The sequence below is a fragment of the Podarcis pityusensis genome (assembly GCF_964106645.2).
Source record: "Podarcis pityusensis genome assembly, chromosome: W".
In the NCBI taxonomy this organism is placed as follows: domain Eukaryota; kingdom Metazoa; phylum Chordata; class Lepidosauria; order Squamata; family Lacertidae; genus Podarcis; species Podarcis pityusensis.
In genome coordinates, this window is record NC_138045.1 from 17,565,232 (window position 1) to 17,583,523 (window position 18,292).

An 18,292-nucleotide genomic window follows, 5' to 3' on the forward strand; every position below is an offset into this window, starting at 1 on the left:
CATCCCACTGTTCCCCGACCTGGTTTTGGGGGGGAAATAAAGGAAAAAAATTTTTCCTTTATTTCCCCCCCAAAAAAGTAGGTGCGTCCTATGGGACGGAGCGTCCTATGGAACGAAAAATACGGTAATAAAAAACAGTGCCCCTCCTTCCTTATCCCTCCTTTCTTGGCTTGGATTCTGCCAGCTTCTTAGAGAGACAGCCAATGGCAACACACAAGAGTGCAGTTAGGATGAGTGAAAGCTAGGTTTCAGGGTTTTGCAAAGTGCACACTGAGAAATCTAAGACTGGGATGGGTTTTGGAAATGCATGTTTCAGGCAGGTGTGCTCTTCAGGTAAGAGCCACAATAGGCTGCATCATCCCTGCCTTGAGTTTTCTACTGCATGCTACATGCAAGGGCACTTGGTTCCATTTTACAGCCATTACACTGTAGCTTGGCTGGAGCTCACTCTAGGAGACTACGGCTAAACAAAAGTATGGTCCAGTAGTGCTTAAAGAGTGATGGGCTAGGACCCAATAGATCAGAAGTCAAATCCCCATTCAGCCAAGAAATTTACTGGGTGACCTTGGGCAGGCCACTCACTCTCAGTTTAAGATACCTCACAAGGATGTTGATGTAAGGCTAAAATGCTCAATCAAGAGTTATCTTAGGTCCACTATGAGTCAAGCTCAGCTCTCTGGCTTAGCCATCTTGTCAATTGAAAACAAAGTTGTTACTTAGTCGTGTCCGACTCTTTGTGACCCCATGGACCAGAGCACGCCAGGCACTCCTGTCTTCCACTGCCTCCCACAGTTTGGTCAAACTCATGCTGGTAGCTTCGAGAACACTATCCAACCATCTCGTCCTCTGTCGTCCCCTTCTCCTTGTGCCCTCCATCTTTCCCAACATCAGAGTCTTTTCCAGGGAGTCTTCTCTTCTCATGAGGTGGCCAAAGTATTGGAGCCTCAGCTTCACGATCTGTCCTTCCAGTGAGCACTCAGGGCTGATTTCCTTCAGAACGGATAGGTTTGATCTTCTTGCAGTCCATGGGACTCTCAAGAGTCTTCTCCAGCACCATAATGGCGAATGGAATTGATTTTGATGTGATTTCAAAATTTGCAGAGAACAAAGTTAGGAAAAAAAGGTTTTAAGTGCTTATGCTCACAATGTTAAGTAAACAAACCAGAAAATAACACTTGCAACTGTATCTTATTTTTCCTTCTTTTAATAATTTCAAGGGGGGGGTGACAAAATGCTGCACTGGGTACCACCTGACCTTGCTACGCCTCTGCTCCAACCTTAACCCATGAAAGTGTAAGTCTGCTTGAGGGGCTTGTTTTCATTTTTAATGCACAACTGGTTTTTTGCAGTTTTCTTCCTTGGAACATATTTATTAGGCCAAAAGATTTTGAATTTACATGTTGAGAAACCAAAGGGGTGGGGTCAGAAGCATCCCCCCCAGTGACGAATATAAGCCTCCTTGTGTACATGTTAAGTTTTATTGTAACAAAGCAACTTGTACACTTTTTAACATTTAAGCCTTCCTTTTCCCAGTCAAACAAAAAACAAAACGAAGAACAAAAGTATAACAGAGAATGTAAATTCAACATAAGATCCTACAGGTTCTGTTGATTCTCCATCAAGTGGCAGGGCTCAACTGTAATTAGGAGATTTTGTTTTTTAACTCATCTTTTTAACACGCAAACGAGCATGCCAAATGAGCCTTGTTTTGTCAAAATGCCCATTTAACCCACCCTAACATCTGAAACCCAACCCTGCTTGCCGCCTTGTCTATAACTCCCTCGTTTTTTAAAAATGAAAAAGCTAAAAGAATAAAAAAAGAGTAGACGACAGATACATGTTGGTAAATGCTAACTGTCCATATTCACATAGAGAGATAGTGTAATCTCTGAGCCCAATATACAGAGAAAGGAGGAAAAAGCTAGATTCTATGCACTACTACACAGGGGCCTAGCACTCTTCAGTTTCCAGCAGAATGAAGGGAGCAGAAGGCTTCTTTTCTTCCCCACAAAGCACGGTGTGTTGATTCCATTAACAGTTCTTTTGTTTTTGCTTCGAAACAGGAATAATAAAAAAAAGGGTAGAAGGTAGAGGTTTCATTTCCACGGTATGTCGCTTGATATTTTCTCCAAAATTTATTTGTGAACCATAGTGCAGAGGAAGGGGGGGGGGGAAGAGACCTCAGGAGAACAAGGCAACGAAAAGGAGGGGGCAGGGAGAAATAGCAACTTGCTCCTAGGACTGGAAAGAGGGGTGGTGGTTGGAATCTGTCAGTGTTCAGTCATCTTCTCCTTCATCTTCCTGTTGAAATACAAAATTTACACATTGCTAAGTAATCATCACATCAATACAAACATCATACCACCCATTCTCTCCTTATTAATCACTATGTTGTTGCTTTTCCAGGAGAGGCTCTACAATCCTCCTTTCTGCTCTACCTAGACATCACAAGGCAAGGTTGCTATTCATTTACAATGCTTGCTAAAGGGACTCTCACAATTAATTTTTTTGCGGTTCTGTTTTTACTTACTTTGTTTTATTCATTTACTTGTTTTCAGTGTTTTTTTTCTGGGGCTACGCATACTCCTAAACATTTTCTGAATCTAGGTTTGGCCTCATTGAGCGGCAGTATTTCAATATGAGTAGGAAAATGAGAGTACCCCTAAACATTTTTTTAGAAAAAAGTACTGATTGTTTTTACCATGCAATCTTATGATGAAGGGTGGAATATAAATCTAATTCATAATTAAATATAAACAAAAACACAGCTGGGCAGACTTCTGAGCAAACCTCCTATACTTTTAAAACACTGCTCTTCCATACCAAGAGATCCTCTGAATTACACAGCTACTTAACCCAAGTCGCTCAAAACTATGGCACACAAAGATTAGATGCATGCAGAGATGATAACCAAGTTGCCTGACACCAGGCAGAACACACACATACCACTGCCACTTCGTCCTTAACCACACCTGAAGTTGCTAGCTGTTAGGTAGCCCATAGCAAGGAACTATTGTCTCCACACAACAGGTAGGGAGAAGTTTCCAGTCAATTCTTGTGCCACAAATAGCAGGTAAACTAGTAAAAATCCTTCAAGTGCTTATAATATTTGCCATTCATAAAGTTACCATGAACACGCCCTTATTGAACTCAATACATGTATTCAGAATATGAGTCACACAAGCTTAAGAAATCATGGGGCCAAATGAATCTCAACTCAAACCTGGCAAAGTTGCAACTTACAAGGTAAGTTGGTTAGAAAGTGGTACTGATATCACCAAGGATGCAGGTTTTATCCCTGTATGGGACAGCTGCACATTCCTGAAATGCAGGGGGTTAGACTAGATGATCCTCAGGATCCTTTCTAATTCTACAATTCTATTAACAAGCCATTGCTAAATGGAAAAAATCATTCCAACCTCTCCTTCTCCCTCGTCATCATCTTCATCATCTTCACCCTCATCTTCGTCACCTTCCTCATCAATGTCCTCCAAGCCTCCTTCTTCCTCATCATCGTCATCTTCCTCTCCTTCACCTTCTTCATCATCCATATCAGGAACCTTATTCAAAGAACAACAATATATGCTACTGTTAGCTTATTTGTCTTAAACCAGCCATAAACACCCTGCTACAAGCATGGTGTAAACTCATTAGAAGACCCTTACCAAGTAGTACTGTAATGGGTTCGGCCAGATGTCATCTTTAATGACCTCTCCTAGTTCATCAGCACCAGCATCAGAATGGTCAGTGAACCAAGTGAAGAAACTCTCGGGTTCTTCATGCTGCCTCTTTCTGCTGGCCTTGTTCTGTGTCTGACTTGAACGCTTTGTCAGATCCTTTAACAAAACCCACACAAGAGAAATCATAACTTTCTTTTGAAAATGAGTTTTTCCATCAAAAAAGCATTCACTTTAACTTACGTGACTGCTATTTGTCATCTTTATTCAGAGACTACCAAGCCACTTACTGAATAGGATTGTGTGATAAGGAACATCAAACTGATTTTGATATCCCCATCAATTTCAGAAAAAAGTGGCCATTTGGAAAAACAAAGACTAAGCACCTGAGACATAACAAACAATCTGGCCATTTTGAAGTAGTTCTACAAAGGTCACTTCTTCCACAGCACACACTTAAAGCACTCATACCACTTCAACAGTCAAGGCTTCCATACGAAGAATGCTAAGAATTGTAGTTTGTTAAGGATGTCCCAACTCTTAGCACCCTTAAACTATAGTTCCCTAGATTCTTTGGGGAAGTGGTATAAGGGCACTTTAAATTGTGTAGATGTGATGCAACACATTAACACAGTAGTGAATTCCAGAGTGTTGAAGGAAACATAGCTTCTCATTAAGAATATCCCATGACCATCAGCTGTACTTTTACAACAGGGTCACATCCCCTTGTGAACAACCCAATCAAAGCATTATTGGTTCTCTCCATTAAAATATTTGATGGGGGGAGGAATAAACCTACCAGATTTGCCCTTCTTAATATGAATCTTCTGACAATTCAAGGCCAGACAAGTAGCAAAGGTCAAACAACTGAGTTACTAAAATTTGACATCCAACCCTCCTCGGGTCTCTTTATAAGAGTTACTCAGAACCAGTGTAGCACACTGGTTACAACACAACACTCAAATCCTCAATCAGCCATGAAACAGCCAGTCAGTTCTCAGAGTCTAACCTGCCTCACAAAGTTGTTGTGAGGACAGAAGGGAGGAACCATATATGCTACTCTGAGCAACCTGGAAGAGCAGAATAAAAAATGTATATAAATGGATAAATAAATTGAAGCAATTAGCTTTTAAGATTTGTATATGCTTGTCCCTTTTCCATCTCTCAGCAGTAGACTAATACCATGCTCTTTTATAGATTAACCATTTCCCTTCACACTATAAAAAGGGTTGCACTCAACTAAGTTCTACTCAGAGGAGACCCACTGAATGCTCATTAATTTCAATGGAACTACTCCAAGTATGACTAACACTGGCTACAACCCACAGATTGGTCTTCACGTGTATTATTTGCTTCATAAGGTTCTCATACCAATCGCAGGAGTAGCTTATGAATTTCACTTAGTGGGGTAGGAGAGCTAAAAAAAATTCACACCTGGCAAACAATGTGCCCCTTTGATTTCAGAAAGGATATGGATAGGCGAGTCTAAAAAGACTGGGACACAAATATTTCATGGTCCTTTAGCAGCTATGGTAGATCATTTACCGAAGTAATGTATTTAGCATTAACTCTGGAAGTGTATACTCTATTCTGACTGAACTAAGCCTCCTAGAGCTTTTTAGACTTGTCTACTCATGTACTATCTGAAACCAGAGGGGCGCATGGGTTGCCAGATGTGAAATACAGTATATTAGCATTGTTTTCAGCTTTGAAACACAGAACAACCTTAACTCCACAACAGAGGTACAATCATGCTTTGTTGCACCCATGTCTGGAGGAAACCATTCTAGCTGGAGAAGATGGTACAGGCAGCAACCGATTTGTGTGACTGTTATGTTCCAGACCACCCCCCTCCTTGTTGGCAGGGTCCATGTAAGGCTGCCCCATACTGCACCCCTCCTTTTGTGATTTTTTTGGGGTCAATTCTGTGTTTGGCATGTGTGCAGTTGTGCAGATATTGGGCACACCAAAAACAGCCACTGCCTGCACTAGTGGCTAGAATCACGAATCACGCAGGGAAAAGAAACACTGTTTCAAAATAGACACTGATTTAAAGAAACACAAACAGCTACATACCTTCCCAGATTTCCATTTGATTTCACTTGATTTTGATGATGGGTCCCCACTCTCGTTCAGATGAAACTCTTTAGAGAGCATCTTGTTTTCAAAATATGGATTCTCATCAAAATACTGCAGTCAAGAGAACATAAAATGTAGCTACCAATACAAGGCATATGGATTTCAAAGCAAGGCCTCGGGGAGTTATCAGGCTGTTCTCTCAGCCATCCACATAGGTGGTAAGGAAGGTGCAGCACACCTTTACTTACAAAATCTATTCTGTAACCTGATTTGATGTCTTCGAACTCCGTCACCTCAACTCTGGTCAAATAATGGAGAGCTTCCTCATCTTCTTCTCCCAAAAGTGCAGATACTGTCAAAATTACAAAAATTTCCATCCAAAGTTTGTTTTCCATATTCTTTAGCACCACCACCCTACTTAATTTTATTTCTTAAACTTACAGTTGTGCTCTTCTCCAAAATATATCTTGCTTCAGGGTTTTCAAACTATGTCCATAATAAGTTGTTACAGGCCATATGCACCAATCAACTAATACAACCTAATTTCTAATGAATTATTTCTGAACTACGTTTACAGACTATTGAGGCCTGAAGTTTAAGTGAATTGGGTTGCCTCCAGGAGCAACTCCTCCTCCCAACTTCTTCAGAGGTTCCACTGACAGAAGCCTTGCTGCCAACTCAACAACACTGCTCAATACAACCAAATAATTGAAATGAAAACTAGTATTTAGGAATTTGAATCACAGACTTCACATTTGGGAAAGAGTACATCTAAGCTATTTTTTGATAGGCTGTCTTGTTGAGATAGGATATTGAATATTGGAAGTCACTTTACAAAATTATTACAAATAAGCTTATAAAATTAAGCTTTAAGAAAATATAGGACTTTAGCATACCTTGTGGGTGGTTGACAAATGTTGTTACCCAAAAATTTGGGATTTTGGCGATCAATTCTGACCTCTTCTGAAAGAATGGTTGGCGGAGTTTGTTGTACTTCTGTTCTACTTTCAAAATTTCCTCACTGGCTTGTTCATTCAGTCTATATAGCAAAGACAATATACAAACACAGTGGGAAATCTGAGGTTTAAGGGAAGTATCAAAGCAGCATGGAATTCAACAGATTTTTTAAATTAGAAGATTTAATCTGAAACCAACAGAACTGGGTCTTCAGTTGATGTGTTCAATGAAGTGTGGCATTTTTGGTTCAAACAAGCCACAACACTAAACACACAACACAAATCTATCCTTACAGATCAGAACCAAATATCTGAATGGTGATGAAGTCAGTCCTAACTGTACAGTAGTACACATTCTCAGGTCAAAGACCGGCATTGACAGAGGAAAGTACAGTATGCTACCATACTGCACAGCATTTCCCACATATAAATCTGTTTTAACTGTGGCTCTAAATTCTTTACTCACTAACTCAGAAAATTCAGCATTACAATGGCCCAATTTGCCTGTTTGATTGCTGACACTAGGTGTGCATAAAAGGAATAAAAAATAAAACAATTTAGTTTCCCATTGATTTATTTTTCAATCCCCTGCACTTTTGAAATACTTTTATAGCTTATGTAAAATCCACAGAAGAGAAGCAAGAAAGCATGCAATCAAGCTGACAGGCTGAAAGTTATGTAGTTTCAGTAGCTAGGCTGCATTTGTTGCTGCTGGTAGTGGGATGGGGGGGGGGGAGGCATGTTTTTTTTCCTCCTTGCACACCCATAGCCAGCATTTCTGATTAAGGAGCCTTGGCTCACATAATTTATGAACATCTCTGTCCAAAAGGTAAGAGCTTCTTATGGCTCCGAACAGTTTCCTTTTCATCTTTTTATTAAGAGATGAAACTGTGTCTAACCATGAAACAGACTTCAGATGTTACAAGCAATGCTGTTTTATGGAATATCTACATTATTATAATATATGTAGAGTAGTTTTAAGTGTATTCTAAAAAAAACAGCTACAACACCATCTGGGTTACCTGTCTATTTCATTCTGTACTTCATCAATATGTTCAATTGCTTCCTGTTGCTCTTTGTCTGGAAAAAAAGTGGCTCAAGTCAAATTCCAATTAGTAACACAATTCAATGCAAGTATCCATATTGTGGATGGATGACCTGAATGATTCTCAATCTGCAGTGCTTTTTGACTGTGTATTCAGTTGCTCAAACTCCCCTTTCCTGAGGATATATTTTAACAAAGAAACATAGTATTTTCTTCCTTAAGCTGCAATCCTTTGCACACTTAAAACAGGAAGTTAAGGGTTTTTGGGTTTTTTTTAAAAAAAGAAAATCCTGAGTATAAACTAGCATAATACTGTGCTGAAAAACTTTAATCCAAAATCTGGGCCCAAGTCTACAGGTAAAAAGAGCTGTTCTTGTCTATTCACAAGATATTTTTCAACATTATTGATGATATTGCCACTTTTTATTTTTTTTAATCTTTATTGATTTTAAATATTAAATCCCTCCACCACAAAACAACAAGAAAACAAATCACCTCACATACAAAAAAATTTTTACATAGAAAATATGATTCTTCCGTATATTGTGACTTCCGTCATCCTCAATATGGGTCCATCATTACTTTGTTGACTGCATAATTGCATATTTTTAAACTTACCGTTAATTGTCCATATTCTTGGTAGAATATTTTGTTGCAGAAGTTATTCAAGACATTTCAAAGATTTTATCTGAGAACAATGTTCTTTTAAATTTATAAATCCCATTCTTGGTTAAACTCTTGGTTTGATTCCTGATTTTCCCTGTCATCTTTGCCAATTCTACATATTCAAATAACTTCACCTGCCATTCCAATTTAGTTGTTTTATCTCCCGCCCACCATCTAGCTACTAATATTCTCACTGCAGTAGTTGCATACATCTTTCTTAATTCTTTTGGTATATCTGCAGCAATAATACCTAAAAAAGGCTTCCGGCTTTTTGATGACAGTTAATTTGAACATTTTTTAAAGCTCATTATAGTTTCCCAGCAGTTTTTAAAATCTTTTTACATTTCCACCACATGTGGTACATTGTTCCCTCTGATTCTTTACATCTCCAGCAAAGATTTGAGCTGGTTTTATACAGTCACCAGCTTACTTAGCATAATGTACAATCAGCAGAACATCGCCATGTAGTTTTCTTTTAACGTATAGCAAGCCGTAAACTTTGTCCTTTTTCCAAAGCTTTCCCCAAGATGCCATCTAAATATTATAACCAAAGTCTTTAGACCACTGAATTGTCACAGATTTAACCTCCTCCTCTAGCACTTCCCAATCCAGTAAGAGTCTATACATTTTGGAGAGTAATTTAGCCTTACTTCTTATTATGTGGTTCAAAAAACCTCTATGAACTTTGACTTTATCCTAACACAAATAAGCATGCCACCCAAACCTGTTGCCAAATCCCTCCAGATCAAGATATTGCCACTATTTTAGCTTTCTTGCTCCAGTAAAACATATTTTGCTTGTTCTAAAATTTCTCAACTTGCCAGTCACGCTCATCTAAAAGACAGTATAGTAAGCTTTAAGACCATTCAGGGCATTTTAAATAGACCCAAAAGCTTGTTCAACTATACAACTGACCAGTTTAACTTAACTGAAAAACTATATATAACATACTTGGGAACACATTGATTTCCTGGATTACTATTTTTTATGAAATAAAACACAGAGTTGAGTAGGTGAGCATGCTTTAGGATAACAGAAAGGCAGTGTGAAGCAGCTATTAAAAAACCCAGAAGGCAGGATCCCACAAACCTAGACAGAAAAGTTTTCTAGGAGGATCCCCCACGCCCACTTCACCTATGGCCTACCTAAGGCTGCAATTCCATACAACTTACTTGGGACCAAGTTTTAATTTTGCACGACCTACTCATCTGTACTGTACAACGTGCCTCACTCACGTGCAATTGAAGGCAACCGAAGCACAATCACCTTGCAGTTCATCCCTCCAGGTTTTTTTTAATTATTTTTTAAGGCGGGTAAAAATGAAGGCGGAGGAAACACGTGCGCAGAGCCGGACGCTGGGAACTCTCTAGTAGGCTGGTCTCTGCCATCCAACGCGGGGGCGGGGCTACAAGCAGCGCGACTTAAGGGGGGGAGCGCTTCTCTCCAATACATGGAAAACTATAGTCACTTTAAAAACCAAACACCGGTTTTTTTTAAGCTGCAGCAACTGGAAATCTAAGTGTATTTATATTATTTTGTTAGAGAGGATTAAGCCGGAATAACAGATTGCGCTGCAAAAAGTTACAAAGAGATTTAGTCGAGGAAGCCACGCCACAGCCGCACGTGGTAGTGCTGGAATTAGCGATCCACATAATAATAGTAATTTATTTGTACCCTGCCCATCTGGCTGCCCCAGCCACTCTGGGCGGCTTCCAGCATATATTTACAAAAACATGAATGTAGGAAGCACAGGAGCTCCCCCCCCCCAAAAAAAACCCCCAAACGCGCTACTACCCTCCAAAATGCAAAAGCTGCTGTAACCCGAGGCCATGCCGCGCAGAAAAGCCAATCATGGCGGGCAAGCAAAAAGGGGGCCGGGGAGCACAGTTCCCGAGGAGTCGCGACGATGTGGAGAGAAAAAGACTGAGGTAAAGTGAACGAAAAATGAGGCCTCTTACTGCAGCTGCCGCTGCTGCAAGAGAAGCGAGAAAAGTAAAGGAACGAAGGGAGAACAAGCGAGCGAGTGACCACCGCGTGGAAGACAAAAGAATTTTAACATGGTCTCCTTTTCCTTGCTTGGCTGTAGCCGCCGCGTCCTACACATCCGGCCCACACGAGCGAGCCCCCCCCCCCCGCAGCTCCAAAGCGTTCTTCCCCTTCCCGCCTCCTGTGGTGGCTGCCACTGCTGTTTCTGGAGAAGATGGCGGCTGCGGAGGTGCAAAAGAACCTGAATGTCTCTCGCGCTTCACTCCCGCCCGCAGGGCACCGCCCACCATTTCCACGTTCCACACAAACCCCCGTTTTCGGCCTTTGTACCTGAGATTTCGTCGGTCCCGTCGTGGTTGGAGTTGAGCTCCTTCTGGCTGACTTTGGCCGCCGGCGCCGACATGTTGGGAAAGAGAAGCGGGGAAAGCGAGAGAGAGGCAGGCAGACACGGACGTGAGGCTGAACAAGCGGAGGAGCCTCACCTCACACCGGGCTTAGCTCAACCCGCTGCTCCTACTCCTCCTGGCTCTTCCTTCGCGTGTGAGAAAATGGGGTGGCGGCGGCAGAACCTAAGGGGCCCTCAAGCTAACTCCACACAGCGAGAGCTGCCGCCTGCTTTTGGTGAGGGAAGAGCAAGCTCTGCGCAGGCGCAAAAAAACCTTTTTTCTCCTCCCTCCCCCTCCCCTCCCCCTCCCTTTCTCCTTTCCCGCGGCCACCAGAGGTGTAGACCTTTTTCCCGCCCCGTCCCCTACTTCCTGTGTGAGCGTGCGCAAGAAGCCGCGCAAGCGTACAAGCGTCCCTAAAGAAGACGGGTGCGTTGGCTGCAGAAGCTGCCCATCGAGGAAAGGAGAAAATGGAGTTACTGCGTAGGTGTCGAAAAGGGCGTAAGCATTTAACTTCCTCGTCCCATCGGGTAGCTAGAGAGTTCTTCCCGCGCGTGCTAATTGGTCGCCATGGCTGTGGGTCTATGAACTAATATTTACGGCTTTCAATGGGAATATGCTATCGGAGGAGAAGCGAAAGTAGGATGGGACACACACACCACGCGCCTGCGCGGACGCATTACCAAACGCTCTAAAGGGCAGGCTGGTGCTCGCAGCCCCTCGCTTTTCAAGAAATTTTCCCAATAATGTAATTTGGGCTTTACCAAATAAAATAGGAAAAAGGTAAAAGGCGGATTTAGACGGATCCTCGTGAATTCATATGATTTTTTTCATTCAAATTAAATAAAACCACCATGATACTGTAGACCATGTCTTACTCTGTAGACAGCATCAAAAAAATCATGCACCCACTATTTTGTGGGGCCGCAGGGGCGCAAAAACATGGTTAAAAAACACGGATCCTCATGATTTTTGCACTAGATCAGCCCAAAGTCACCATCAGATCAAACATCATGGCCATGGGCACAGCATCCACCACAAAAATCACAGATCCACGGCTTCCTGGCAAATTCATGGCCCAAAAACTTGGTTTCGAAGCACGGATCCTCATTGATCCTCACGTTTTTTGCATTGGGCCAACCCAAACTCACCGTCAAATTACATATCATAGCCAGGGGCACAGCCTACACCACAAAAAACTCGGATCCACGCCTGCCTGGCCACACCATGGCCCAAAAACGTGGTTCCGAAGCATGGATCCTCATGATTTTTGCACTAGATCAGCCCAAAGTCACCATCAGATCAAACATCATGGCCATGGGCACAGCACGTGACACAAAAATCACGGATCCACGGCTTCCTGGCCGTACCGTGGCCCAAAAACATGGTTTTGAAGCACGGATCTTCATGGATCCTGACGCTTTTTGCATTGGGCCACCCCAAACTCACTGTCAAATCACACATCATGCCCAGGGGCACAGCCTTCACCACAGAAAACTCAGATCCCCGGCTTCCTGGTCACTCCATTGCCCAAAAATGTGGTTTTGAAGCATGGATCCTCATGGATCCTCATGCTTTTTGCATTGGGCCACCCCAAACTCACAGTCAAATCACACCTTATGGCCAGGGGCACAGCCTGCACCACAAAAAACTAGGATCCATGGCTTCCTGGCCACAACATGGTCCAAAAACGTAGTTTTGAAAAATAATAATAATAATAATAATTTATTATTTATACCCCGCCCATTTGGCTGGGCTTCCCCGGCCACTCTGGGCGGCTTCCAAAAGAATATTAAAATACTATAATACATCAAACATTAAAAGCTTCCCGAAACAGGGCTGCCTTCAGATGTCTTCTAAAAGCCTGGTAGTTGTTGTTCTCTTTGACATCTGGTGGGAGGGTGTTCCACAGGGAAGGCGCCACTACCGAGAAGGCCCTCTGCCTGGTTCCCTGTAACTTGGCTTCTCGCAGTGAGGGAACCGCCAGAAGGCCCTCAGTGCTGGACCTCAGTGTCCGGGTAGAACGATGGGGGTGGAGACGCTCCTTCAGATATACTGGACCAAGGCCGTTTAGGGCTTTAAAGGTCAGCACCAACACTTTGAATTGTACTCGGAAACGTACTGGGAGCCAATGTAAGTCTTTCAAGACTGGTGTTATGTGGTCTCTGCGGCTGCTCCCAGTCACCAGTCTAGCTGCCGCGTTCTGGATTAGTTGTAGTTTCCGGGTCACCTTCAAAGGTAGCCCCACGTAGAAGCACGGATCCTCATGGATCCTCACACTTTTTGCATTGGGCTACACCTAAATCACCATCAAATCACACATCATGTCCAGGGGCACAGCTTGCATGACAAAAAACTCAGATCCACGGCTTCCTGGTCATACCGTGGCCCAAAAACATGGTTTTGAAGCAAGGATCCTCATGGATCCTCACACTTTTTGCACTGGGCCACCCCTAAATCACCGTCAAATCACACATCATGTCCAGGGGCACAGCCTGCACCACAAGAAGCCAGTATCCACGGCTCCCTGGCCGTACCGTGGCCCAAAAACATGGTTTTGAAGCACGTATCCTCATGCATCCTCATGCTTTTTGCATTGGGACAACCCAAACTCACCGTCAAATCACACATCATGTCCAGGGGCACAGCCTGCACCACAAAAATCATGAGTTGCACTACAAAAATCACAGAAATGCCCTTACATAACACTGTTAATGTCACCACTGGAACATTACATTGGGTAATAATTTTTTTACTTTTTGAATGTTGTCTAGATTTCTACAACTGATTTAGGGTATTTTTGCACTGCTGAATCAGGAAATGGCATCTGTTTCTCTCCATCAGGTCAGGTTTACTGTAAACTGAATGGTGGGCATTGATAAAGGTAAGTACACGTAAATTGCATGTTGCTTCACCATTTTTCAAACTTCAGGGCTTGAACTTCCGTTTCTTGGAACTCCTGGAATGCTCAGCGGCAGGGAGGTCTCTCTTCAGAGTCCAACAGTAGTCAGCCATCATGACTGTGTCCCAGCGACCCTGATACCTGGTCTCCATCTCTTTCATGTCCTGATGGAATCTCTCCCCCTGCTCGTCACTCATTGAATCCAGGTTCTCAGGAAACCGGTCCATATGTGAAAATAGGTAGTGCATCTTGACGCTCATGTTGCAGCCCAGGTTTCTGAAAGCAGTCAGCATGTTGTTGACAAGTTCTGCGTAGTTTCTGGCCTTATTGTTGCCAAGAAAGTTCTTCACTACCAGAACAAATGCCTTCCACGCTTCCAGTTCCACTTCGTTCATTGAGTTTCTGAACTCTGGATCTCTGATGTGCTGACGGATCTGAGGACCGTCAAAGATGCCAGCTTTCAACTTCTTCATGCTCAATCCTGGAAAAGCTTGGCACAAGTAAGTGAACCAGTCACCATCCTTGTCCAGAGCCTTGGTGAACTGCTTGATTAAGCCAAGCTTGATGTGCAGCGGTGGGAAGAGTATTCTGTCTCTGTCCACCAGGGGGTCGTTGATGACGTTCCTTTCTTTGCAAGACACCAATTCCTCCCGCACAGGCCAGTCCTTCTTCGTGTAATGCTGAGCACGGTCCTTACTATCCCACATGCACAGAAAACTAGGGTACTTGGTGAAGCCAGACTGTTGTCCCAACAAAAAGTTCACCATCTTCAGGTCAACACAAATAAACCACTTATGCTGATCATAACCAATTTTCTCCAGCACATACTTCACCGCTTCATAGTTCTCCTTCAGTGTACTCGAGTGAGCCAGGGGTATAGAGGCAAACTGGTTGCCGTTGTGTAGCAGAACACATTTCAGTGATCGCTTGCTGCTGTCAATGAACAGTCTCCAATCTTTGGGTTCGTACTGTGGCACTCCAAGCTTGAGCAGAAGCTGTGCAATATCTGCACAGTACACCAAGTCCTTCTCTTCCGAGAAAAAACGGAGGTACTCTTGATGCCTGTTGCGGAAGAAGCTGATGCGAGCACTGTCAGAGAGGAGGTTTTTTTCCTTCAATCTGGATGCCAACAGTTCTGCAGAGTCCTTTGACAAGCTGAGGTCTCGAACTAGATCATTCAACTCCTTTTGGGAAAATGGATGTGGAGCATCATCTTCAAGAACCACTTCTTCTTCTTCATGTCCTTCAACACTGGAGGCATCTTCGTCACTAATGTCAGGAAGTTCTCCGAAGATAGGCACTGGAATTTCATCACAATGAGCTACAGGACGACGTGCTGATTGAAGATCAGGATACTTGAGGCTGCTCCGGTTCTTTCTGTTGATCCCAGCCGCACCAATTTATGGAAGATTTCGAGGTTTTATGACTTCAAACTGATCCCTTTTCGACATAATCACCCAGAACTATCGGACCTGAATACTTCTTGTCATTAAAATAATCATTTCCAATCAAAACAATTATTCGACATGGCATTTTACCCCCACCAACTTCTTCTAAAATGCTCCACGCAAGCATTCATGTGCACAAAAATGTAAAAAAACGACATGTGGCCATAGCTCAAAAACTTGACCTGATTGAGGAAAACTGATGTGATTTTTGGATTCAGCGCATCAGATTCGTCCTAAATCAACTGAAAAAATGCAGACAACAAATTTGTTGTTGACCAGTGTTAGAGCCGATAGGAGAATATATGACTACCGTATTTTTCGCTCTATAGGACGCACTGTTTACCCTCCAAAAATTAAGGGGAAATGTGTGTGCGTCCTATGGAGCGAATGCAGGCTTCTTGGCTTCAGCGATAGCAACGCGAAGCCTCTGAAGCGCAGAGGGAGCGCTCCCTCCGCGCTCCTGAGGCTACGCGTTGCTTTCGCTGAAGCCTGGAGAGCGAGAGGGGTCGGTGCTTCGCTGGAGAGGCGCTGCACAGTTTTTCCTCTCTGCGCAGTGCCCCTTCAGCGAAGCCGGAGGAGAAATGGAAGGGGCTCTGTTTCTCCTCCCGCTTCGCTGAAGGGGCGCTGAGCGGAGATGGGGAGAACTTTTTTTTCTCCTGTTCTCCCCCTCCTATGGTCCGGTGCGTCCTATGGTCCCGTGCATCCTATAAAGCGGAAAATATAGTATATATTGTACCAAGATATGGTTCATGTTCAAGAACAGATCAAATACATGCCAAAATATTAAAGAGGAGAAAAAATATGAAACTGCTTACATACGGTCAACTAATATCCAGATTCAAGAAAGACTGTATGGCAAACATTTAAATCAGTGAAAAGACAGAATTTGAGTCCACCGAGCCCGAACAAGCAAAAGCTTATATGAGAAAATGGATGCAAAAAATTTAAGAGCAGTTCACAATGGAACAATGAGAACAATTATGAATAAAGGAATAAAATTTACTGCAAGTTAAGCCCTAAAACAAAATTGGTACAGTGAAACCTCGGGTTGCAGACATAACCCGTGACGGAGGCATGTCTGCAACCCACAGCGTTCGCATCCTGAAGCGCCACGTCTGCACAGGCGCCGGCGCAATTTGGCGCTTCTGCGCATGTGAAAGCGGCGAAACCTGGAAGTAACCCGTTCCAGTACTTCCAGGTTTCCCGCGGTCTGCAACCCAAAAACACATAACCTGAAGCGGCCGTAACATGAGGTACAGTGGTACCCCGCAAGACGAACGCCTCGCAAGACGGAAAACCCGCTAGACGAAAGGGTTTTCCGTTTTGGAGGCGCTTCGCAAAACGAATTTCCCTATGGGCTTGCTTCGCAAGACGACAGCCCATAGGGAAATCTCCGGGACAGCGGGGAAGCGCAGCGCGTCTTCCCCACTGTCCTCGGACCTCCTCCCCCCGCCCGGCATCGGAACGAAGCTCCGATGCCGGGCGGGGGGGGAACGCCTCCTCCCCCCGCCCGGCATCGGAACGAAGCTCCGATGCCGGGCGGGGGGGTTGGAACGCCTCCTCCCCCCGCCCGGCATCGGAACGAAGCTCCGATGCCGGGCGGGGGGGGAACGCCTCCTCCCCCCGCCCGGCATCGGAACGAAGCTCCGATGCCGGGCGGGGGGGAGGAACGCCTCCTCCCCCCGTCCGGCATCGGAACGTAGCTCCGATGCCGGGCGGGGGGGGGAACGCCTCCTCCCCCCGTCCGGCATCGGAACGAAGCTCCGATGCCGGGCGGGGGGGGAACGCCTCCTCCCGCCGCCCAGCTTCGGATGGCTTTCCTGAAGACTTGGGGTGGGAGGAGGGTTTTCCTTCCCACCGCCAACATTCAGAATGCTGTTCTGAATGTTGGCGGTGCGGAGGAAAAACCCTCCTCCCACGCAAGCCCCGGGAACAGAGGGAAAGCGCTGCGCGCCTTCCCCTCTGTTCCCGTACCTGTCCTGAAGGCTTGCGGTGGGGAGAAAAGCCCTTCTCCGCACCGCCAGCCTGGCAAGCGGTTTCCCTAGGAACGCATTAATTGATTTTCAATGCATTCCTATGGGAAACCGTGCTTCGCAAGACGAAAAACTCGCAAGAAGAAAAAACTTGCGGAACCAATTAATTTCGTCTTGCGAGGCACCACTGTATGACTGTACAAAAATGTTCTTTCAATGGTATATAACTTTGAAAAATATACAGAATATGAATAATGCAATGAATGGACATTGCTGGAAATGTGATAGACCTTAAGGAATCTTCTTCCATTTATGGTGGACCTGTGAAAAGACCAAAAAGTTTTGGAGGAAAGTTCATTTCGAAATGAAAAAATGTAAAAAAAACCCCCTAAATTTGCATTGGACCCCCAAACTATGCTGTTGGGAATGACTCCTTCAGCTACTGTATTGTGAAATCGTCAGTGGAACTATTTAGTTATATGACCACAGCAGTCAGAGTGGTGTTGGCTAACATATGGAAATCTGACATATGTCCTGAAATAGATGTATGGAAAGAGAAACTATCAGAATATGCAGGAATGGCAAAACTCACGAATTTAGTAAATAATTGACTCATCTTTATAATTTGTATACAACTTAACAGAACTGTAACAAAATGAACATCTGTAAGGATTTGTATAATAGACCTTAGTTACAAAAATATTTCCTGTTTAAAAATAGAAGCTTTGTGTGTATATGATAAAGAAAGAAATATATAGTAGAAGAAATCTTGTCTGTCTGATCTAGAAATGAAATCATATTTTAAAATAATTCTTGCTTTAGATTTTTATAATCGTATATGGTATTTCTCCAATAGCAAACTACCTAGAGTTGGAAATAATATTTAGTACACTAACCTTTGTTTAACTCTTGATAAATGTCAGTTTGCTGAGTTATTTTGTATGATTGTGATTCAATGTTATATTTGCGCTCAACAAGGGAAACCCACACGAGCTGAAGGTGTTGCTGTGCAATGCTAGGTGAATGATTCATAAGACCACTGCCATCCATGACTTGATCGTGGATGGAGGACTTGACCTGGCATGTGTAACAGAGACTTGGTTGGATGAAGCAGATGTTCCTGTCCTAGCTGCTGCTTGTCTACAAGGTTTCTCTTACACAATTCGGATGGTCCGCC

The 18,292-nt window shown here is 43.6% G+C and overlaps 1 protein-coding gene and 1 long non-coding RNA gene across 2 annotated transcripts in view; both read right to left on the bottom strand.

Moving 5' to 3' along the window:
* The window catches only part of LOC308467826, a 384,959-nt gene that overhangs the window by 71,698 nt on the left and 294,969 nt on the right, over positions 1-18,292 (bottom strand). The window lies entirely within an intron of this gene.
* On the bottom strand, positions 1,460-11,053 carry LOC308467756 (protein SET-like). Its single transcript, XM_080989466.1, has 8 exons — positions 10,740-11,053; positions 7,735-7,792; positions 6,653-6,795; positions 6,005-6,108; positions 5,754-5,867; positions 3,666-3,836; positions 3,420-3,560; positions 1,460-2,301 (listed from the first exon to the last, which is right to left on the bottom strand). The coding sequence occupies exons 1-8, from the start codon at positions 10,810-10,812 to the stop codon at positions 2,278-2,280; spliced, it is 828 nt and encodes a 275-aa protein (XP_080845592.1). The 5' UTR covers positions 10,813-11,053; the 3' UTR covers positions 1,460-2,277.

Bases quoted from the DNA above. Each gene is read 5' to 3' on its own strand.
- LOC308467756 (XM_080989466.1), bottom strand. From the start codon at position 10,812: ATGTCGGCGCCGGCGGCCAAAGTCAGCCAGAAGGAGCTCAACTCCAAC. The intron at 5,868-6,004 runs GTAAGTAAAGGT...TCTTGACTGCAG, and splicing joins CAGGTTACAGAATAGATTTT to TATTTTGATGAGAATCCATA. The intron at 3,561-3,665 runs GTAAGGGTCTTC...TCTTTGAATAAG, and splicing joins ACCCATTACAGTACTACTTG to GTTCCTGATATGGATGATGA.